Source organism: Cebus imitator, unplaced genomic scaffold, assembly GCF_001604975.1.
Source record: "Cebus imitator isolate Cc_AM_T3 unplaced genomic scaffold, Cebus_imitator-1.0 Scaffold40, whole genome shotgun sequence".
NCBI lineage: Eukaryota > Metazoa > Chordata > Mammalia > Primates > Cebidae > Cebus > Cebus imitator.
The window spans coordinates 8,594,030-8,618,414 of record NW_016107355.1 but is presented as its reverse complement, the minus strand read 5'-3'; the positions used below and the strand labels follow the sequence as shown (position 1 = coordinate 8,618,414).

The 24,385-nt window shown below is 35.0% G+C and overlaps 1 protein-coding gene across 4 annotated transcripts in view; it reads right to left on the bottom strand.

The window, feature by feature from the left end:
• The window catches only part of PDGFC (platelet derived growth factor C), a 212,763-nt gene that overhangs the window by 49,446 nt on the left and 138,932 nt on the right, over positions 1–24,385 (bottom strand). For all 4 annotated transcript variants that reach the window (XM_017526031.2, XM_017526030.2, XM_017526032.2 and 1 more), the window contains one exon: positions 2,097–2,277. In XM_017526031.2, coding sequence (XP_017381520.1) covers positions 2,097–2,277 — 181 coding nt within the window. The remainder of the gene's footprint in view (positions 1–2,096; positions 2,278–24,385) is intronic.

The window sequence follows — 24,385 nt, the reverse complement described above, 5'->3', positions numbered from 1 at the left end:
CATTTATAGGTAGAATTGTTACATTTTATTAAATTTAAATTTAAATATATTAAAGTATTATATTAAACTTTTAAAAGTTTGGAAAGTAACAAAGAAAATGGTACAGAATTTATACTGGCAAAAAGGATTTCAGAATGGAATAGAGTTCAGGATATCTTAAATAACCTACATAAGAAAACTGATCAAAATTCACAATTTATAACATTTGTAACATACTTCAGATATTTCTCCTTTAACTTTAATCATACATGATAAATGATTCTATTAATACTAAATGAATAAATTATCATTTTCGAACTTCAGTTCACATTTTATTGTTTCTTTTTAGCTATACCCTTAACTAATACTTAAATTTTCTTCATTTAATCAGTTGCCTAAATAATATTTCATAGATTCTTCGATAATTTAAAAGGGAAATTTCTGCTTAACAGTACAATATGAATGTAATATAAAATGGTATGTATTGATTTCATATTTTCTAATTGCCTAGTGAATTGCTAGCTTGGTATGTACAGAGTTTCTTTTTTTAATTTTTTGAGACGGAGTCTTGCTCTGTGGCCCAGGTTGGAGTGCGGTGTTGAACCTCAGCTCACTGCAACCTCTGCCTCCCAGGTTCAAGCAAACCCCCTGCATCAGCCTTCTGAGTAGCTAAGATTACAAGTGCATGCCATCACTCTTGCCTAATCTTTGTATTTTTAGTAGAGACGGGGTTCCACCATGTTGGTCAGGCTGGTCTTGAACTCCTGATCTTGTGATCTCCCAAAGTGCTGCAATTACAGGCATGAGCCACTGTGCCCAGCCAGCATGTACTGAGTTTTTATATCCAATAAAAGTATACATTATAATTCATGCCTCCCAAAACTATGGTATGTTCTCAGTGTGCCTGCTAATTTACTAAATCTTCTGTCAAAATCATTTAAGATATTAACTTTTAATAGCTTTTTAAAATGTAATATTATTGATTATATTTAACAGGTATGCTAGATTACATCATACTATTTGTATAAGAACTTCTGAATTACTAATAAGCAGAATGTGATAAAAATAGCAAAATATTTTCAATATTTTTGTTGCACTATAACACACCTGAAATACAAAATACAGAAATTACAATTAAGATATAATACACAGCTATAATTAACCAAAATAGATTTCTTAAATTCCAGTGAGAATTTTAAAAATTCATTTTTGGGGTACAAAGGACAACTAATATTATTAAAGCAGATAAATATTATGATTAAGTAGACCAATAGAGATCATTAGTTCTACTAATATATCAATTTGAAAAGAATTAACATTTAAGTTTGGTTTTCTCCAAAAAAAGATAAAAAGAAAAATGTTATGTCTATATCTACAAACACATTTGGTGGGTACAGAAAGAAATGATGCCACATTAATGGGGGAAAAATGTAAAAGATCACATAAGAAAATGACTTTTAAGGCAATATAAACATGAGTTTAGTTAAAATGATATTAGTAACAAGTAGTGCTGGCTTTCTATATTTGCAATGTATTAATTACAAAATTCTATATATGAATTTGCAAATAACACCAGAGTACAGTGTAACCTTGAAAATTTACATCTTTAAAGTATGAGTAACATTTGGTAAAATGTAAAACACTATCATATAAGAAAGGGTAACCCAAAAGGCTAGAAAAGTATATTTTATTATTTAATATGAGAAACTAGAAATTAATTCAGAAAGGTATTATACAGTCCAAATTTTGATAGAGATCCCTAAATAATAAGAGAGTAATAACATAAATTTTCCTGTTTTTCTTAAGAGGAAAATGCCATTGTAATTTCATATCAACAATGAAAATTCCAGTGACTGAGCTGAAGAGTAAGAGATATGCTACAATCTTATAAATGTAAAACAAATCTTATTTCATTACAGTATAAGGTTTTTCATACTGTTACTAATCTGCAGTGACAACATTTGATTGTGATGAACACATTTAATACTTACATAAAAAAGATAACCAAGCTAGGTTTGTTTTCTGATTTTTTTTTTCCGATTCTCATGTGTCAGAAGAGTAAAATAAAAATAAAGAGCTGATCCAATTAAACAAGGGGAGCTCAAAGTGGCACTTACTTGCATGACAATGTTGTAGTGAATGCAGAACCCTGGTTCAGAAGGAAAATATTCATCAGATACAAATCTTATCTTAATTTGATTTCCTTTAGAAATCTGTTTTCCTGGTACAGTACCAGAACCACACCAGCGCCCTAATATAGTTCCATCACTGGGTTCCTCAACTTCTACAAAATCATACCTGCAAAAAGACAAAGAGAAAGAGACATCATTTCACAATCTGTTATTCTGGCAATGACCAGTTTTCATGTCTGTGGATGCTATGACTCCATGGACCACACCAAGGAGTTAATCCAAAATTTAACTGGGAACATATAATTAAGTGTTCTAAAGAAGAGACAACTGAAAACGAGCATCCAGTTGAAGAAATATGAGTCTATTTGGAGTCCTTACTTTTTCTGTTTACAAATTCCAAATTTCACTAAATAACATTTTCTAAGGAGCAACCATATCTGGCATTCAATTCATGAATTACTGAACATAATTTCCATTTGGACATGACAGTGTTACTCCACTCGATTCCTATGATGACTGCCCTTTACTCGTTGAGAGTAACTCTTTCATCCTGGCCAGGGGCTGTGGCTCTCCTCATCTGTGATGCAAGCTTTCCTAGAGACACTTCGTACCACACTTGGTACTGTTGTTCCCTCGTGTGACTTTCCTGGGTGTACTCAGCTCACTGTCATCTTTCTCTCTGTGGTAAACACATATTTCTAACTAACCATATATGTGTATAAGTGATCCATCTTCTTTGGCTGTTAATCCTTGAAGAAACAAACCAGTACTTACATATTTTTATTTTATATTTCACTACACGCAGTATCTTAAACAGAGGAATAAATGAGTGTTTTAAACACATGTCAACTTCTGGTTGGGAAGGTCTGGATTAGTGGTGCTCACTGAGACCAGTATTGCCCCTTGACAGAGTGTTTCAGAAATCTGCAGAAACATTTTAGGTTGTCTCAGTGATTGGGGGTGAGAAGGGGAGGACAGAAACTTAGCAGGCAAGGTCCACATATGCCAACACTGGAAAGTTCTGAAAATGAGAACTTGCCCCATGTCTTCTATGCCTTTCAAATATTTCACTGGACATTTTATACAGACGCAATTTCTACTGTGGATCATCTAAGTCTGGAACCTTACATCATCTCAGGTATAAACGCATATATGTTTTGGACTGTTTCAGTTTATAGTACATTTTCAAGAAAGTCAACTACAGAGTAAATTAAGGGAATTTTCTGTATTTTGTTTAGAACTTTACCAAGAGTTACTCACTTGGAAAAACACGTGACTAACAGGAACTATTTTCATCCCAACTAAAACAAACATATTCCTATTAGTCTACATTTATAGCTGTCACATTCACAAGGAGTCTATTTAAAAGACGCTAACATCTTCCCTTTATTTTTTTAGGGTAATTGTTACTGTTCATTTATATATTGAAACACATTATTTTAATATAAATTACTTTCTGTTATTATAGATTTATATAACATGCAGGCCATATATTTATTTTTAAAACAATTTCACATATAAATAGATAACTGCTTCTATGAATTGCATTTCAGAATACTAAACAGAAAACTGAAAAACTTTTGTTAAAAGAGAGTCTGACATGGTTGTAAACCACTGATAGATTTTTTTTAATTTTAAATTCAGTAGATACCAGACTATCAAAAATACTACATTTTATGTAGTATTAAATATATGAAAGAAAAAAGTTGCTGAAAAAAGACAAAGTGTATAATGAAACAATTATAAATCTGAAGTATCCAAAACTCTCTTACGGCATGTAACTTAAACTGTTTCAGCTTCATTTTCCTCAAGGACAAACTGGGAATAATGCCACCTAACTCGGAGACATTTTAAGAAAGGAAAAATGGGGCTGCACTCCTGTAGCACCAGAAACACCATTTGCACAGAGTTGCCACTCAAGAAAGTTTGTCCCCATCTCTGTCCTGAACCCCTCCTACCTTTGCACACCTACCTTTTAAAATAACTTGGAAGTTTAAAAGCAGTAAATAAGAAAACACAAAGACAAGGAGATATGATTTTTCTATATCATATGAGAAGTCCAGAGTTATAAATTACATATGCATAAGCCAGGCAATATAACTATTCCAGGAGTTTTGGTCTACTAGTGTGTGGGATATGAAAAGGCTGGGCAGTGTGTGTGTGGGGGGGTGGTGGTGGTGTGTGTGTGCGTGTTTGGGGACGTTGGGTAATGGAAGGCCTGGGCAGTGTGTGGCAGTGTGTGTGTGTGTGTGTGTGTGTGTGTGTGTGTGTGTGTGTGTGTTTTGGGGGGATGTTGGGTAAAGCAGACTTAAGTAGATATTTCAGATCTATCTGGCAGAAATGTTGATAACTATCATTTTTTATCAAATGTGAATTTTTGTATCAGGGTTGTCCATACGTGAAGCAAAGTTTCTATTCGTTGAGGATCTGTTTGTTCTGTGCTTGGGAGGTAAGCAGGTTACCACCACTCATTCGACAGGGATATATGAAGCACTAATTTGGTGCAAACTGCTGTGCTAGCTTCTCAGGATACAAACATAAAACGATAGCTTTTTTGGGCTCTGGGTCCATAAAACACATCGGTTAAGTGCTGTAATTAGAGTATGTAAGAAATACTGTGGAATAGTAGAAGACAGAGAGTAATTTTACACAGTGAGATGAAGTCCAGCTTACAAAAGACTTGACGTTTAGGTTTTCAATGAGTACTGATTGACAAGGGATGAAAAGGGATGGGGGATGAAAATGCATTCTAGCAAGATGTATAATACATAAGATGTAATAGAAGAAAGGGCTAAGCATGGTCAATTGTGAATTGAGGGTGAGAAACAAAAAATTACATGGAGATCAAGGTGGACAAATAGATCCAGATGAGAAGGTCTTGGCATTGCATGGTAAGATGATACCTAATGTAGATGAAGGGGGATGGATGCAGCAAACCACCATGGCATGTGTATACCTATGTAGCAATCCTGCACATTCTGCACGTGTACCCCAGAACTTAAAGTCTAATAATAAAAAAAAGACATTAGGTTGTTATTTTGTAGGCCAGTGTTGAAAACATGTAGGCACAGTTCTAATGGGCTCGATGTCTCTTTAAAAATTGTGTCAATATTTAAAAAAATGGAATCTCATAGAAAACCTGGATGTTTGGCTTTAAAAAATCAAAGATCTGGTCATAATAAATATCATTAGCTTTGTGTGACTCCACAAGGGCTCACCTCCGGAATTCATGTCAGCTCCAGCAAAGGAGGTATCTTTGTTCACTTTACTGTCTTATCCTGAACACCTACATGCCTGGCACATAGTAAACCCTTTGTCAGTGTTTGGTGAGTGAAGGAGTGAATACTTGGCCTTCACAGCAACAGAGGCTGGAGCTAAATGAAAAAAGCTTTAGATAAGGAGTGTTCTTCCTAATTTTAAAAGTCCCTATCTACTTGCTATGATTAAAACAAATCCAGATATCTTCATTTGCTTGTATTTGCCCTTTTGGCATCTGAGTTTGCCACCCTTGCATTTAAGAGGCAGAGCCCCTGGAGGTTTCATAGAGGTGAGTAACATGGACACATAATCACCACATGTTTGAGAATTCGAGGAAACAAGAACATTTCCAAGTGTGGGTCAAAAGAAAAGTTCGTTTAACAAAAGCATCCTGAGAAGCAGTCAGGGAAATAAGAGGGAAGCCACTGTGAGGGACGGTGCAGAGGTTAAGATAAGAGACAAGAGAGAATTTTACCCGAAGCAGGAGTGGTCAATAGGGCCAAGTGCAAAAGAAAGATCAAAGGGACAAAAACTAAAAATCCACTGAAAAAAAAAATACCACTGGATTTGGCCAGGATGAAGTAATTTCAATAAAGTGCTTCGACAGAACACATTGTGTCAAAAATTTTCCTGAGACTATTTTTCAAAATAACCATTTTAATCTTTCTAATATAAAAGCATCCTAAGGAGAAAAGAATATCCTCTTCAGGAAGTCTAAAATTAACAACTCACATAGCTATTTTACTATATACAATTCTTTTTATGTCTGTTTAAAAATAAAGTACATCATATGTTTATATGATCTGTAACTTCTTCCAACTTATTTTTAAAAAGGTTTTAATGACACAGATATATGTAGATTAAAATGTTAACACTTTATTGAGAAACAAAAATATCTTAACTTTTGCCTTATCTAATTTATGTTGATACAAAATCAACTGTCCTGTAAACAGGAGAAGGGTGATGAGCATATTATTATTTATTTCATGAAGATTTCCAACTGAATTTGATACCATTTAGAAAATAATCCTTATGAAAATTTCTGGATTTGCAGCTAGACAGCTGGCAACTAATTCTTACATGTCCATGCAAGTCTAGTGCATACATTTATCACAGTGCTTTGAAAAATCTATATAGTTTTGTATTCCATGAAGGTTAAATGAAATGAACAACTAATAAACTACTATGTCCTTTATATGTTTCTAATTGTTTCATAGTAAAGTAGACATTTCAAGATTTTCTCAGAATTCATGTCATACAAAAAGATGTAATTCTAAAATTCAAGCAATTATTCTACCATTAATTTTTATGGTCATACACAACAACTATTAAGATGTCTATGGAATTTAAAATTATTAATGAAATCATTATTTACACACACACACACACACCCCATTGCCACCTGATTCCATATTTCCTTACAACTTGTTTGAGAATGTAAAAGTGAGAACAGAAAAAGAATAATCCACTAAATCAAGTCATCTGCTTTAATAACTTGATATTTTTCTTATTTTCTGACACAACACCATTTGCAGAAAACAGGATTCATAGCAAAGGTTGCTTGGCTAGTATATGTTAACATACCTCAAACATCAAGGAGAGAATGAAGAGAGAAAACAATGATTAAAAACGTATCTCTAGGCCATAGCCAAATAAAAGAGAGATGATAAAGCTAAGCAATATTGACACATAAAAGTGAAATCACAAAACACAGTCATCCTTAAATTCAGAAATCTATACATGCCCAGGTGACTGTTCTGGAGACATGGTAATCCTTATAATACACTCTCAGGTATTAATTTCCAACATGCACAATTGCCCACGTCAGTATTTAAAGGATTTGCTAAACCTATTTTATGAGCCAATCAAACATCACTTTCTCATGGCAACATGATACAGAGCACACAGGGCTAAGTGGTTTATAATGATCACTCCCTTTCTCTAACATACCCCTGGGGACCCGTGGAGGATTTATGTCCTTTTATGTTTAACAAACAAGTCTGGTGTTGTAGACAAAATTTTCATTCTCATGTGGGAATTAAAAAACCGTGAGGACTTGAGGACGTCTTTCTTACTCCTAAGAATTTTAAGGAGTATACCAAAGAAATGAATTCATTGGTAAATGTAATTGTCAGACACTCAGCTTCTTTCAGCAAAAATAAACCATGCCTGCAAAACAGGCTGTTTCTAGTTAATGCTAACTGAAACTCTGTCAATTAAACCTACCCCATGAATTATCAAACCTGTCGGTAGTGTGAAACCCTGCCAACAAATGAATGTGGATTTTAAAAAGGCCCAGCCCTCCAAATGTCAACTGGAGTCTGAGCTTGTTGAGAAAGGTAATAAAATTAAGATGATAGCAATTATTCTACAGTGGATATTGGCTTATACTTTAATTTAGCAGAATGCAACTCAGACACAAAAATAGAAGTTTTAGATTCTCACTTTGACAGTAAATTATGCTTTAACTCACAACGAAAATAATATTAAAAATAATAATTACATTTGTGAAGTGATTTCTATGTGGCAGACACTGCTTTTTGTAGGTACATTTTATACATTAACTCATTTAATCCTCACAACAATCCTAAAAATTAACACTTTTCCTCCATCCAGTCTATTAATTGCAAAATGTAGAAAAGCTAAGTAACTTGGCCAAGGTCACACCAGCAACTAACTATAAAGCTAAGGCTTCACTTTCTGGAGTCAAACCTTCAGAGTCCATGCTTTTAAGTGCTAAGCCATAGTGCTTAATATATTTAAAATATGCCTATATAATTATATCTGCTTTATTTTAAGGCCAAACTGCAGAGAATTTCTGTATTTCTATTCAGATTGGCCAAATGTCCTTGTTCAATGGCTGGAGAAATATTAGGACCATATAGATAAAAATGAGTAGTCAACTTGGTAATTTGGGCATATAAATTTTATAGATATTTATTTTAATTAATTTGGTAATAGTTATTAACAGATACTCTAAGTTGTTTATGAAAAGTTTTAAACCTACATGGAAATGTGTAAGTAAAACCAACAGACATGCTTCGCAGGAGTCACAACATATGAACGGGGTAATTCTCATGAAACCATGAAGAGTTCTACCTGTGAGAAATGTTTACAAATGTTATGTGGTGAGAAACTGAACATTTAAAATTACGTTATTACTAAAAAAAAAAAAAAAAAAAAAAAAAAAAAAAAAAAAAAAAAAAAAAAAAAAAAAAAAAAAAGCTACAAACATATAAACCATGAGGTCAACTTACAAAGCTAGAAAAATTAAGCAAATTGAAAGAAAATATCAGGTGAAAGTTACTAAAGGCAAAAGCTAAGAGATATAATCAAAATTAAAGTTAAAATTCAGAATTAAAACAAAAAGCTGATTCTCAACAAGGGGTTAGAGAGAGAATGAATCAAGAATTTACAAAGTTAGCAATGAGGAAGAAGATACAATCACAGATAAGAATATATTTTAAAAGTACAAGTATGTTTTATGTAACTTTATGCTAATCAAACCTAAAAATTAGATAAAATGGATGACTAAGAAAATTTAAATGATCAACATGCATTGAAAAAGCAGAAAGAGTTAAGAAACGAATAACTCTAGAAGAAATGAAAAGGATTGTCAAGGATTGCTTGGGAGGTCAAGAGTGCAAGACTATCTTGGGCAACATGGAAAGATCCTATCTCTCTTGCTCTCTCTTAAGAAAAAAGATGCAATAACATGGGGTTTCCTAAGAGAGTTCTACTTAACTCTAAAAGAATATCTCATTCCAATTTTATATAAACAATTAAATTAAATTTTAAAAAGCTAGGCTAAATCTTGTATCAAAGTTCTTTGAAACAGCGTGACTAGATCTTAAAAATTAAGACCAATTTCATGCTTAAATAAAAGAAAATGCAAAAATTCTCAAGCAAACTTTAATCATATATGATTTGATTAAAAGATATACAGGCATAACTTGTTTTCTTGCGCTTCACAGATAACTGCATTTTTTACAAATTGAAAGTTTATAGCAAGCCTGTGTCAAAAGCAAGTCTATTGGAGCCATGTTTTTCTGACAGCATGTGCTCACTTTGTGTCTCTGTGTCACATTTTGGTAATTCTCACAATATTTCAGACTTTTTCATTATTATTATATCTGTTAGGTGATCTGTAATCAATGATCCTCGATGTTACTAGTTGTTTTGGGGTGCTACAGACTGCATTCATATAAGATGGTGAACTTAATAAATATGTGTTCTGACTGCTCCAGAGACTGGCTGCTCCCCTTCCGTCTCCCTTTCCTTGAACCTCCTTATTTCTTGAGATACAAGAGTATTGGAATAAGGCCAATTAATAACCCAAAAGTGACCCCTAGGAATTCAAGTGAAAGAGCTGCTGTCTCTCACTTTAAATAAAAAGCTGGCGATAATGATGCTTAGTTAGGAAGGCATGTTGAAAGTCAAGACAGGCTGAAAACCAGGCCTCTTGCATGAGTTAGACAAGTTGTGGCTGCAAAGGAAAAGTTCTTGAAGAAAATGATGAACCCTACTCCAGTGAGGACACTAATGATAAGAAGCCAAAACAGCTCCATTGCTGAGGTGGAGAAAGTCTGAGTGGGCTGGACAGAAAATCAGACCAGCTACAACATTCCTAAGCCAAAGCCTAGTCCAGAGCAAGGTCCTAACGCTCTTCAATTTTATGAAGGTTGAGAAGGGTAAGGAAGGAAGCTACAGGAGAAAAATTGGAAGCTAGCAGAGGTTGCTTCATGAGGTGGAATGAAAGAAGCCATTTTTATGACACAAAAGTGCAAGGTGAAGCAGCGAGTGCCGATGGAGAAGCTGCAGCAGGTTATCCAGAAGATCTGGCTAAGATAATTGACAAAAGCGGATATGCTAAAAAAAAAGATTGTGTGTAGATGAAACAGCCTTCTACTGGAAGAAGATGGCAAGTAGTACTTAGAAAGCTAGATAAGAAAAGTCAATGCCTGGCTTCAAAGCTTCAAAGGACAGGCTGACTCCCTAGTTAGGGGCTAATGCATCTGGTAACTTTATTTTGAAGTTAATGCTCATTTATCATTCCAAAAATTCTAGGGCCCTTAAGAATTATGCTAAGTCTACACTATCTATGTTGTATCAATGGAACAGCATAGCCTGGATGATGGCACATCTGTTTACAGCATGGTTTACTAAATAATTTAAACTTAATACTGCTCAGAAAAAAAGATTTTTTCAAAATATTACTGTTCATTGACAATGCACCTGGTCACCAACGGGCTTTGATGAAAATATACGCACAAGGACATTTGTGTTTTCACGCCTGCTAACTCAACATCTATTCTGAAGTCCATGGGCCAAGGAGTAATTCTGGCTTTTGTCTTATTATGTAAGAAACATATTTCATAAGGTAATAGTTGTCATGGGTACTAATTCCTCTGGTGAATCTGGGCAGAGTAAATTGAAAATTTTCTGGAAAGAATTCACCATACTTGATGTCATTAAGAACGTTCATGATTCATGGGAGGAGACCAACATATCAACATTAACAGGAGTTTGGAAGAAACGGGTTCCAATCTTCATGAATAAATCTGAGAGGTTCAAGACTTTGGTGGAGGAAGTAACTGCACAGGTGGTGGAAACAGCAAGAAGACTAGAATTAGAAGTGGAACCTGAAGGAGTAATTGAATTGCTGCAATTTCATGATAAACCTTGAATGAATGAGTTCATGAAGATGAACTAAGAATGATCCTTCAGAATACTAAGAGGAGAAAAACTATATCATCATACTCATAAACCCTCAAACAACAAAATCAACAATTTAGATAAAAACTGAGTAAACTGTGAATAGCATAAAATTTCAAATTGAGGTAAAACATTATTTAACAGAAACTATAGGCATTCTATTAGATAAAATTAAAGGTCATTTTCATTAAAGTTAGAACAAAGATAGGATTGGCCACTCTCACCATTAGTTTCCAATATTTTGGGAAAAGCCTCTAGCTGATTTAGCAACAGAATAAGATAACAAGTTGTAGTAGATACAGAGGAGACAAATAATCCTTAGTTAATAGATTTCCATGAGAACAGATTGTGGTTGGGTAAGAACAGAGGTTAGAATAGTGTGGCAATAACTCAGGAGTGGGACAAGATGGCTTGGAGTATACATAGGATGAAAGCTGAGACATCCCAAAGAATGTTGTACGGGGTGTGTGTGTGTGTGTGTGTGTGTGTGAATGTCTGAGAGAGAGTGTGAGTATACAAGCTTTTTGAAACAGAGTCTCACTCTGTCATACAGGTTGCAGTGCAGTGCAGCAGTTACAGCTCCTGGGCTTAAGCAATTCTTCCCAAGCAGCCTCCCAAGCAGCTAGGACTACAGGTGTGAGCAGGTGCAAGGCATCACACCTGAATAATTTTTTTCTTTTTCTCTTTATTTTTGAGACGGAGTCTTGTTCTGGAGTGCAGTGGTATGATCTCAGCTCACTGCAACTTCTGGCTCCCGGGTTCAAGCAATTCTCTTGCCTCAGCCTCCTGAGTAGCTGGGACTACAGGAGCATGCCACTATGCCTGGCTAATTTTTTGTGTTTTTAGTAGAGATGGGGTTTCACGGTGTTACCCAGGATGGTCTTGATCTCCTGACCTTGTGATCTGCCTGCTTTGGCCTCCCAAAGTCCTAGGATTACAGGGATGAGCCACTGTTCCCAGTCTCCTTTTTTTAACTTTTTGTAGAGATAAGGTCTCACTACATTGCCCAGGCTGGTTTCAAACTCCCGAGCTCAAGTGATACACCCGCCTCAGCTGCCTAACATGCTGGGATTACAGGTGTGAACCACCACTCTGTATATATATTTATTTTATTTTATTTTATTGAGACAGGGTCTTTCTCTGTTGCCCAGGCTGGAGTACAGTGGTGTGATCTTTGCTCACTGAGACCTCTGCCTCCCGGCTTCAAGTGATTCTTGTTCCTCAGCCTCCAGAGAAGCTGGGAGTACAGGTGTGCACCACCATGGCCCTGCTAATTTTTCGTATTTTTAGTAGACATGTGTTTTCTCTATGTTGGCCAGCCTGGTCTCGAACTCCTGTCCTCAACTGATCTCCTTGCCTTAGCCTCCCAAAGTGCTGGGATTATAGGCTTGAGCCACTGTACTTGGCCACCAATGTGTATATATTTTTAGTGTGGAGTATGAGAGAATGACAGGGTCAAATATGATTCCAAAGCTTCTAGCTGTTATAATCTATCTGGAACTAATAAGAGAATTCAGTAAAGTGACTCAATTTAGTATCAATATACAAAGATAAATAACTTTTCTTTATGACAGATGAAAACAAAACCTGCATAGGGATAAAAATGTCTTTCACAGTGAAAATGTAAAAGTGTATAGTAATAAATTTAAGTGTGAATACTATATGAGGAAGCACATACAGTATTACCAAGGGCATAAATTTATTTTCATCAAAATCACAATAAGGCCTCTAAAATATTCATATATGATAAACATAAAAATAAACATATAATGCATATTATGAACCTGATACTTCATAAATATCAACTCATCCAATCTTCAAACACAACCCCATCTGGCTACTGTTATACCCACTTTAGGTATACACAAAGATTATGTAACAAGGGAAAATTTACATAGGTAAGAGTAACAGAACCTGAGCAGAAACCTTCCTCTAAGCTTCAGAGCCCATATTCTTAACCATTACAGGATACTGTCTCTAGCTAAACAGGAAATAACAATCATCCAACCTCAAATGTCGCCATTGGCCAGGCACAGGGTGGCTCATGCCTATAATCCTAGCACTTCGGGAGACGAAGGTGGGAGGACAGCCTGGGGCCAGGAGTTGAAGACCCACATGAACAACATAGCAAGACCCCATCTCTAAGTTTAAAAATTAAAAATAAAATAAAATGTGACATTTCATTATCCACTTGTGAAAATTCTAATTTACACTATCCAGACCCTTATCTGTGAAATGGGGATAATATTCATTCACTCTCAAGGTTGCTGTGACGGTTAAAGAGAGGGAGAATGTATATAAAGTGTTTAGCATAGTGTCTAGCAATAAGTTGCTTGATAAGTGATAGTTTGGTTTTGTTCTATTCTTATTACTGCTATTTTTGCAACAATATATGCAACCTATGGAAGACGTCACCTCTGTGGCAGAGCAGACCACAGAGCTCCCCAAATAATAAGTTGCACAGATCACTACTTTTTAAAAAATTAATTTAATTTAAAAATGGAGTAGTGTGAATTTATGGGGTACAATGTGATGCTGTGAACACTGTTGGTGGGCATGTAAACTAGTACAGCCATTGTGGAAAATACTGTGAAGACTCCTCAAAAAACTAAAAATAGAACTACCATATGACCCAGCAGTACCACTACTTAGTATATATCCAATGCAATCAATATGTTAAAGAGATATCTACACTTTCATGTTCATGTCAGTAGTATTCACAGTAGCCAAGATATTAAAGGAACCTAAGTGTCCATCGGCAAATAAATGAATAAAGAAAGTATAGTATATATAAACACTGGAATTCTATACAGTCTTCAGAGAGAAGAAAATTTTTCATTCATGACAACATGAACGGAACAGGACATTATGCAAGGTGAAATAAGCCAGCCACAGAAAGACAAATACTAAATGATCTCACTCATATGTGGAATCTAAAAAAGTTGCTCTCATAGAAACGGACATTAGAAGGGTGGTTACCAGAAGCTAAAGGGAGCTGGAACAGATGAGGAAAGGAGATGTTGGTCAAAGGGCAGAAAGTCTTTGTTAGACAGTAGGAATAAGTTTTAGTAACCTATTACACTACAATGCGAGCAAAGATCACTAATTTCAAATAAAGAGGCTCAAAAACCAGCCCTTTTGCCCTTCTTACCTGTGGGAGTAACTGTCTTGAATTTAACTCATCCAGAACAATGTAAACATATACATATATATGTGTATATATATATGTTTCACTTCCTTCATTATATATATAAACACATATATATATTCCTTACATATATATATATATATATACACACACACATGTTTTGCTTCCTTCATTGTAGTAGAAGACAGATTCATCAATAACTGGTTAAAATACTGAGTACTTAATTTTTGTTTCTACATTTTGTAACCATAGGATTAAATGCACTCATGTATAAAAAGGGCTCCCCTGCCTGCTCAACATTTCTTCCTATGATTGATCAGTTCCTGAAATATGTGATTACCTGTCTTCAGTCAGCTACCACCTAGGTGTAGACATGCATCCCTCATACTGTTCTACTACTACTGAAATCACACTAAGATTTGGGCATCTAATATTACTTGTCAACTGAGAGATGGCTTCCATGACAAAGAACACTATTCATGGTTCTTTTTATTCTATGGACCGCTTTCTGTACTCTCTATAAGAGACTCAAAAAAAAAAAAAAAAAGAGACTTTCTTGTAATTAGTTTTGTAAAAACCTCATTAATGTTTAGGTTTGCTGGGTGTGATCGCTTGTAGTATGTGGCTGTCAATAGAGCATATATACAGTCACCATTTAAGTAGTCACAATTAAGTAACAGTTCACAGACAAGATAGACAAAATACCTTATTACATGTACCAACAACTGAATCATGGCATTATTGAAAGAAATTTGAGAAACTAAATTTAAGAAATAAAATTAACATATTTAGATTTAAGTAAAATTTTTATCTCATGGATATCATCTTGCCATTTCCCTTTCTACTTTGAACACGGTGGAGGAAAACGGTAGGTCCTCCTCAAATGCATTCCAACTGCTGAGTTTAAGGTATCTAGGAATATAGAGATGAGAGTATCTACATTAAGGCTTACTTAAAGGGCATAACAATTTAAGGTCAGGTGTGGTAGCTCATATCTATAATCCCAGCACTTTGGAAAGCCAAGGTGGGCAGACTGCTTAAGCTCAGGAGTTCAAGACCAGCCTGGGAAACATGGTGAAACCACATCTCTACCAAAAAATACAAAAAAATTAGCCAGGCTAGTGATGCCTGCCTGTAGTCCCAGCTATCGGGGAGGCTGAGGTAGGAGGATCACTTGAGCCTATGAGGTTGAGGCTGCAGTGAGCCATGATCTCACCACTGCACTATAGCCTTTCTGACAGAGCAACACCCTGTCTCAATGAATCAATCACTCAGAAGGTCCATAAATATATTCTCTCATCTACCCAATAGCAAGAGTGTTCCAGGTATAAGAAACTCATAGATTACTATGTATCAGAAGACACTCTATAGGCCGCTTCTTTGGTACACTGTTTTCCTATCAATCAAATTATTTTCTTTGAATAGCTGAATAGCTATTCAAGGATTCTACAAAAAGTTGTGACTATGTTAGTATCATTATGTAATTTTCTTTCCTTTTTTTTTTTTTTTCCTTGAAGACATAGTCTCACTCTGTCACTTAGACTGGAGTGCAGTGGCACCATCATAGCTCATTGCAACCTTTACTCCTAGGTCCAAGGGATCCTCCTGACTCAGCCTCCCAAGTAGCTGGAACTATAGGTACACACTATAAAACTTGGCTAATTTTTCAAATTCTTTTAGATAAGGGATCTTTGTTGCCCAGGCTGCTGTTCAAAGACTGGGTTCAACCAATCCTCCTGTTGGGGCCTCCCAAAGGCTGGGATTACAGTCATGAGCCATGGTATCCAGCTTTGAGTTGGATTTTTTTTTTTTTTTTACTTTGAGACAGAGTTTCACTCTTGTTGCCCTGGCTGGAGTGTACTGGTGCAATCTCAGCTCACTGCAAACTCCTACTCCTGGATTCAGGCGATTCTCCTGACTCAATCCCCTGAGTTGCTAAGATGACAGGCACCTGCCACCTTGCCTCACTAATTTTTGTATTTTTAGTAGAGATGGGGTTTCACCATGTTGGCCAGATTGGTATCGAACTCCTGACCTCAGGTGATCCACCCACCTCAGCCTCCCACAGTGCTGGGGTAACAGGTGTGAGCCACCACGCCACTGCAATTTTTGATGACTGTAAAGGAAATTATTTTCTATTGAAGGTGAGTATGAGTCAAATTTTTATCATTTTACCATTCATCAAGGCATCTTTAAAGGACTTACTATAGGTTAGGTTCTTTCAACTTTTATTTACACTGTATTATCGCTGCATTTGCAAAGGATGATGGACTTTAGATACAGACTTATATAAAGCTGAGAGAAACATTTAAGTAGCATAATAATAAAATTTGAAAAGGATTTATTGAGGGCTTATCAAAGCAATATCATGACTTCAAGCCTGATTTTAAAAGAAAATATTTTAATAGCTGACCAGCAACATAAGCCATTTTAATTCTCCATTTAGATATTTATCTCTTGGTGATGTCTGTGAAAAAGGAAAAAAAAATGAGTTTGTTTTAGAATATACCAAAGTGAAATAAAAATATTGTTTCTTTTAGGATTTTAGAGAATTTCAGGTACAGTTCCCAAATATAAGCATTGTTAAAGTATTTGAAGTATTTATGCTAGTGAATATCTATTCCATAATGGAACGGTTTCCTACAAATGCATCTGAAAAAATATCCTCTGAAGTTTAAAAAAATTCAGTTCATCAACATAATTCATTATTCAAAATTTGCCTTTAATAAGAACAGCTTTGACAAATGAGTAGAGCATTTCAATTCTGACTGATGACTGATGATTCTAAGGAAGTAGGTGTTCAATATAAAATGGCTTAGGCTTCAGGTTCCTTCCTCTTCAGCAAAATAAACAACTAAATTCAAATGGTCTAGAATAACATTTTTTTAAATCATAATTTTTTTTTTCTGGTTTAAGAACAAAATCATATTTACTTTGATGTGTGCTCTTATGTCAAAAATATGCAGCTGAGACACATGCTTATGTAATACCCACATATATATGTACACACACACACACACACACACACACACACAATTACTACATTTGCCAGAAGACTGTATTATTTTCCAAGGTCAATACAGCAGTGTTATCACCAAAAACACCAATTTTCTACAGGTAATATCTAATCCAGGGGAACCAACTTTACAAACGCCAGTATACGATGAGGTCCTTAAAGATCTATTAGGAAGTAAGAGAACACACCTATATGTATGGGAGTGTTGAGAGGCAAAGCAAATGCGCGACACAGTGGAGTCCTGTACTTTGCAAGGCCTCTCCTCCGAGCCTGCAGGCCCAAAGATCAGGAGAAGTTCTCGTCCCATGAGGCAAATGAAACCATTTCCACCGGAAATGTTATAAAATATAATGCCTCTTCCTCACTCTGTCACTATCACAAAACATTTCCAAAGTGCTGTTGGGTGAAGGAGCACTCTGGTTCTGGAGATCTCTGACTACTGTAAACCACAAGTTCCTTCTAACAGGACAAAATTCTTTTTCTTATACATTGTACAGCGCAAATCACATTTTAAAAGATCACCGTTTAGAATACAAAAGCACACTTTTGGATACATCTGACATATGCCCCATCTCACTCTTCTGATATGAATAATGTCCTTTACTTATCAAATATAGTGCAATCAGAATAGTTTCAAGAAGTAATGGCAGATGAGATCCAATATCAAGACTGTACTTAATAAGTGGAAGAAGTTTTTATTATCTAATAAAAACTCCGTTAGTTTTCTAGATTTTCTAGGACAGAAATTTACTTATGTTTTCTAATTTAAGTTACAAGAAAGTCTCAAACAGCTAACAGGAATTTTGAATGCTTTTTTGCTTTTTCTAACTTTTCTTCAGTGATCATTATAAAAACATATGTGTGCGTATATATATGTATACATATATATAAAATTACGCATATGTGTGTATACATAATTACATTCCGGCAATATAATGTGTGTGCATTTATGGTATATTTAATGTACAGATAGAACAGGTAAAATTCGACTTACATCATTTTCATTTACATATTACCTCCTAAGTAAGCCTGTATCTACTTTAAGAATACTCATGACCAATCTATAAAATTAATCTCTTGGAATACTGTAAACAACATAAAAATATGCAAAAAATGCAGACTCAGGCAGAATTAGCTAAAGTAGGTATATACATTTTTAAAAAATAAAGTACTAAGCAATCATAAGATAATCAATCTTCACTAGAGAATGGGATTCTTGGAGGCTAAAATAAACTATTTAATGGAAATTTAGTGAAGTATAGACATTAATAATATTTTCTGAGACTTCATATATTGAACAAAAGAAAAATAATTTAACCTCTATTATGAGAAATTTGGTATTTGAGAAATCAGAAAAAGAAGTCATCTTATTCATATCATGTGTTAAAAGTAGGAAAACAACTTTCTAACTCTTATGTTCTACTAGAATCATCACCCTTATTTCCAATGCCAAGGAATTTATGGAATACACAGGATTATATTTTTCACAGAAATGGATTGCTGAACAAGGAATTAAAAAAAAAAAAAACAGACTGCCATTTCTCAAGAAGCAAAACAAAACAAGTATCTTCATATAAAGGGAAGTATTTCAGATTGTTAGGTGATTTCATCACTGTAATAAGTCCTGCTAAGGCTATTACTTCATATTTTGTAGCATAAAAAGGGAAGTAAGAAATTCTAGGCTGCGTGCCTACTTGGCTAAATCTACCTTCCTGGGTAATATCCCTAGGCAGGGATTTTTTGGCCCTAGGTTTATTTTATTTTCGTTTTCTCACTTCAGAATTTTCCTCTTGCTCTCTATTTATTTCCTTATCCTGTTAAAATTACTCCTTAGAAGTGCTTTAATATCTTGATAGGCTCCTGTGTCACCAGAAAATTCAGCAGTTTTTATCGGTCTCAAATGTATCACTCACTTCATTTCCTCTTTTGTTCCAGATGTTTTTTCTTTGACTTCTCTCTCCTTGACAGAAGAGGTAGGATAGCTTTTAAACAAAAGCTATTATTGTCTCATGAGTGATATTCACATATTCAGAATTTTTATCTACCCATTTATTCCACTGAGCCTCAATATCACTCTCTGCAAACACCAAGAATCAATCATGCAACACTTCTCAATTTTATTAATCTTATAGACAACAGAAATAAAAATTAGGTACAAGAGTCTCAAACTACTTGTATGAGAACCTTCCCACTAGTATTATTTCAATAATTTACTAGAACCAAATAGAAATTAGGGCCCATTTCTTCAAAAATGTTTCTGAAACCCTGTGTTAATTGTTACACATATATGCAAAACTAAAGTCCAATAATTGGCCATTTGTAGCAATTTACTTACTCCGATTTCAATTACTAGGCTGTTTATATTTTTATTTAAATATTAAAATATGAAAAGTACACATTCAAGTGTTTTAAAATATACAGCAAATACAATTCTAAAAATAAGCTTAAAAGCTCCTCAGAGACAGAAACTGCATTAAAACAAAAACATAAACAAAAACAAAATAAGCAGAAACACTTCACGCCCCCAGACCTTATCAACTGTATGACACTACGTCACAAGAATTAAAGCATTTCATTTGGTTGATATGAGAACTTAGATACCTCAAACTACAAAGGAAAATAAAAGATAAAGCAATGTGCATCCATTCCCTGTCCCCACCACAAACTTCAGTTCTGAGATCTGATGAAACACAACTTTCCATTCTACATGTAGGTCTTTGGGCAACTGAGTAATTGTGGGCTACTTAGGGCTTTAGTCATTTGTGAACCTCAACCTGGGCGAGACAGCATATTTCACCAGATGGCAAATATGATCACATTTTTTGGTACAGCAACTCCAGCAATAATAGTCCTGTCATAGGTCAAGAACGTACTTTATATCTCCAAGTTATGACTAATGGGTTCCAAGCACATACGGTGGTACATTTCATTGGATATACTTCAAAACTGTTTATTGGTAGCTTTGAAAATATTGAGCATGCAATTCTTTAAAACAAAAGATTCCATGCTCAATATTGAGAAACATGATCAATTAAGTTATTTACTACCAATAATATAATCATCTCCACTTCACTTGGCACACTTTCACGTCTTCTACAGATTTCAGCTACATATTATTCCTCAGAGGGGCCTTCTGTGAGTCCCACAGACAGAGATTGCCATGTCTTTGCAGCATGGTCCCCACCACACCCATGACTATTGATAATTATATTTTTTGTATACCTATCCCTCTACTATACAATGCTTTCTAGAGGCCAGGGACCCATCTAATAATCTTTGTAGCCCCAATATTTAGCATTGTATTTCCTCTAAACACAGAGAGGACTATATGACTGTTGAGTGACGGAGAGAGAAGTCAATTCACACATACATAGTATAGTAACAAACATATTTATATACAAATATGCACATAGAGTAGGCAACCAATTAGTCATAATTATACATGTGCTGTTGAAATATCTCTATATAACCAATATTTATACTCTGGAACATTTTTTCATTTTTGTCTCTAATTGTGGCTATTCACATTAAATACAAATATAACTAATTTTCTAAAAATTTAGCTGGGTGCAGTGGTACCTGCTGGTATTTCCAGCTAGTTGGGAGGCTGAGGCAGGAGGATCCCTTGAGCCTAAGAGTTTGAGGCCAGCCTAAACAACATAATGAGATCTAGTCTTTTTTTTTTTTTTTTTTTTTTTTTTTTTTTTAGGGTGAGTACAGGTTCCTGCTCTGTTGCCCAGGCTGGAGTACAGTGGTATGATCTCAGCTCACTGCAACCTCCATTTTCTGAGTTTGAATGATTGTCTTGCATCAGCCTCCCAAACAGCTAGGACCACAGGTGTATGCCAACATGCCCAACTAATTTTTGTATTTTTAGTAGAGATGGGGTTTCACCATGTTGGTCAGGCTGGTCTCGAACTCCTGACCTCAGGTGATCCACCCACCTCAGCCTCCGAAAGTGCTAGGATTTCAGGTGTGAGCCAACATGCCTGGCGGACCCTGTCTTACAAAAAAAGAAAAAAAAAAATGCAAGTGGCTTTTTAAAAACAAGGACACTAAACTTTATTTCGAGTAATAAATAAGACATGTTTTCAAACTTTATTATACTGTCAATCATCCTTCATCTTTTCATATGTTCACCCTTCCCATAGTGAGCATTTTCATTTGCTATATACATGTGGTACACCAGTTTACACAGGTTATGCAACTTGCTGTGTTTTAATTCCATAGTTTATTTATTAAACACACCCCATCGTATAAATTGTTACTTCCAGTAGTTTTGTCTTTTTAATTTTTTTTTCTATTTTCTCTCTTAATATGGAAATCCTATTATCACTGGTCCTCATTGACTTAACATTAAAAATTATTCCAGTTGTCTCCCATAAAGTGTCTACAGTCAATACTCTTATTTCTCCCTCCATACACCATTTCTCCACACCACTTCAAGGCTTCTCTTCCTTAAAAACAGGCCTTAATTTATCATGCCACTTTCTTAAAACAGAGGTGATATATAAGCCACATATGCCACAGACAAAACCATCAACCGCTATTATTTTCCTTAACTCATCAGGATTTTTAGTAGTATACAGTTGACCCCTGAACAGGGGTTCGAAATGAGTGGGTCCACTATTATGTGGAAGTTTTTTCAATCAAACTTGCATAGAAAATACAGTCCTTCAGGAATGCAAAACCCACGTATTCAGAGGGCCGACCTTTCCTATATGCTCTTCTGCAGGACCTGCTGCTGGACTGCAGTATATGTGGATTTGGGTGTATGTGGGCAGTCCTGCAACCAATCCTCTGACTGGTTATCCCCTGAGAGATGACTTACATTTTTCATTTAAACGTAATCCATTTAATTCTGGTTTACAGGTTGGTATTTTGAGAATTTGGTTCATATGGACCCACATTGAGAAACTGATCACTGTTTAATGTAGTGCTCAAATCAGATTTTGAATCATTCCAGCAAAAGGCTACATTCAAGTGGTATATTCGTGAAGGCAAAAATCAACTTTTGAAGTTTCTTGGCAGCCAGCCTGCTGATGGCCTCCATAAGACTGTGCATTTCTGTTCAGACTTCTACCTTTTGCAAATATGTTTTATTCTTCACAACACAGCGTTTTATAGGACTTTGCTTCTTTATTGTTTCACAAGCATAACTGTCTCTGGCTAGTTAATGTTTGCTGAGGCAGGGACTATATTAATGCTTCTACTTTATATTTAGTGGATATTCAATAAGCAAATATTAAATCTGTGACTATGGGCGAGTGAATGTTTATGTAATCTAACTGCCACACAATAAAACAGGAAGAATAATTGAACTTTAACTTTGCACCAATCTTAAAAAATTTGACGACCATAAATTCCTGTTTGCAAACTGTTTTGGGATGGAGTTATATGCTGTAAACCATATACTTTATTGCCAAAATCATCAAATAGGGGTAAATTGTTCATATGACTAACATATTACTTAATAATTTATACTTTTTAACAAGGTATTATTTTTATTTAGTTTTATGATGAACAGGAAAGACAGTAATTTTTTTGTTTTATATAGCAAATAATATAACAGCAAATAGAGAAAGTGATAATTTTATTCATACATAATAGTATACCTTAGAGCAAAGGTGTGAATACCATCTCTACCATTCACTTGCTCTTTAAACTTAGATAATTTTTTATATCCTCTTTCAGTCTGCAAGCTTCCTTGTAAAATAGGGAATAATAATACCTACTCCTTGAAGGACTGCTGAAAAGATTAGAGTTGTGGATAAGCAGCCTAGTTCAAGGTTTGGCAAATAGCAGGAGTCAACAAATAGGGGGGTTTATTACATAGTAACTATTTGCTTGGTTTCTCTACCCAGGCTCTTGATAACTTGAGACCATCAGAAAATGAATGCAGTATAAATAGCCTGAGACACTGAGAGGCATCTTCTTCCCTCCCTTCTTTCTTCTTTCCTTCCTCACTACTTTCCTCTTTCATTTCATACCTTCTCTCTTTCTTTCTTTGGTTTCTTTGTATACTATGCAGAAAACTTGGAATAGAATTTTGGACCCTCATTTTTCTCTCTTGGGAAAGTCCTCATATTACAGATCTTCAGACAAATAACAAATATCTTAATCTTGCTAAGCTTTAAAGAGGAGTGTCGCAATTTGCAGCATGATATCAAACTATTACAGTCACTTTTTTGGATGCTCTCAATACAGATAAATAGTAGGTTAACTGCAATTTGAGATTTTTTTTTCCTCAAAATATGCTAAGATAACATACAGTGCAGGCCTCATTTCCAGAGATTAACCCCAATACCTCAGCAAAAACAGTGCCTACCACAATTCCATGAAATAATTTTAGAAGCAATAAATTATGACCGGTTCCATTTACACAAATATTTTGATATCATGAACTAGCCTGCTTATTCAAACTGACAGACAGAGATAGAGAGCTACAGATAGAAAGGTCAAGAAGTAGACGATGTTTTTGAAGTTAGTACGTGGGGTTTCTGGTGAGATTTCTGGTGAGAAAGGAGTAGGGGGTTAAATCAGCTGCCATATGGGGAAACGATCTATGTCTCTTGGCAGACAGAAAGAAAAGCCTACTTGAGATTTGAATATTTATTCAGACATTTTCGAAGTCCTTGAAACAGCTAAGAGGAATAACTGTTTTGGGTGAAAAACAGTCTTCCTGCACTTAAGTTTCAAAATGCATTATGGGTAATAGAAAGTCCTTTACTACTTCATAACTGTCAGTAGGATGTTGAATCAAAAGAATATTTGGTTCTACTGCAATGAGCAATTATACATGGTCTTGAGTCACATAGTTAAGAGTTTAAAAATGGCAAAAACCAAAAAACAAAAAAACCCCACAACTGAACAGCTTCATAGATTTTTAGGCAGTAACATTTTTGTCATATTAAATTTAATTTTTAAAAAGAAGTTTCTCAAAGCTCAAAAATATGAAGAAATGGGACTAGGTAAAATGTTACATTATCCATTTAGATGAGGTGTGAGATGGGGTCAGAGAGGGTTGCCATAGTATTGGCACTTCCAGAAAACTGATTTTCTTAAACTGATTATGAATGGAGTTTATCAGCAGTTTAACCATTTATCATTTAAAATGAATGTCATCACTAATCATCA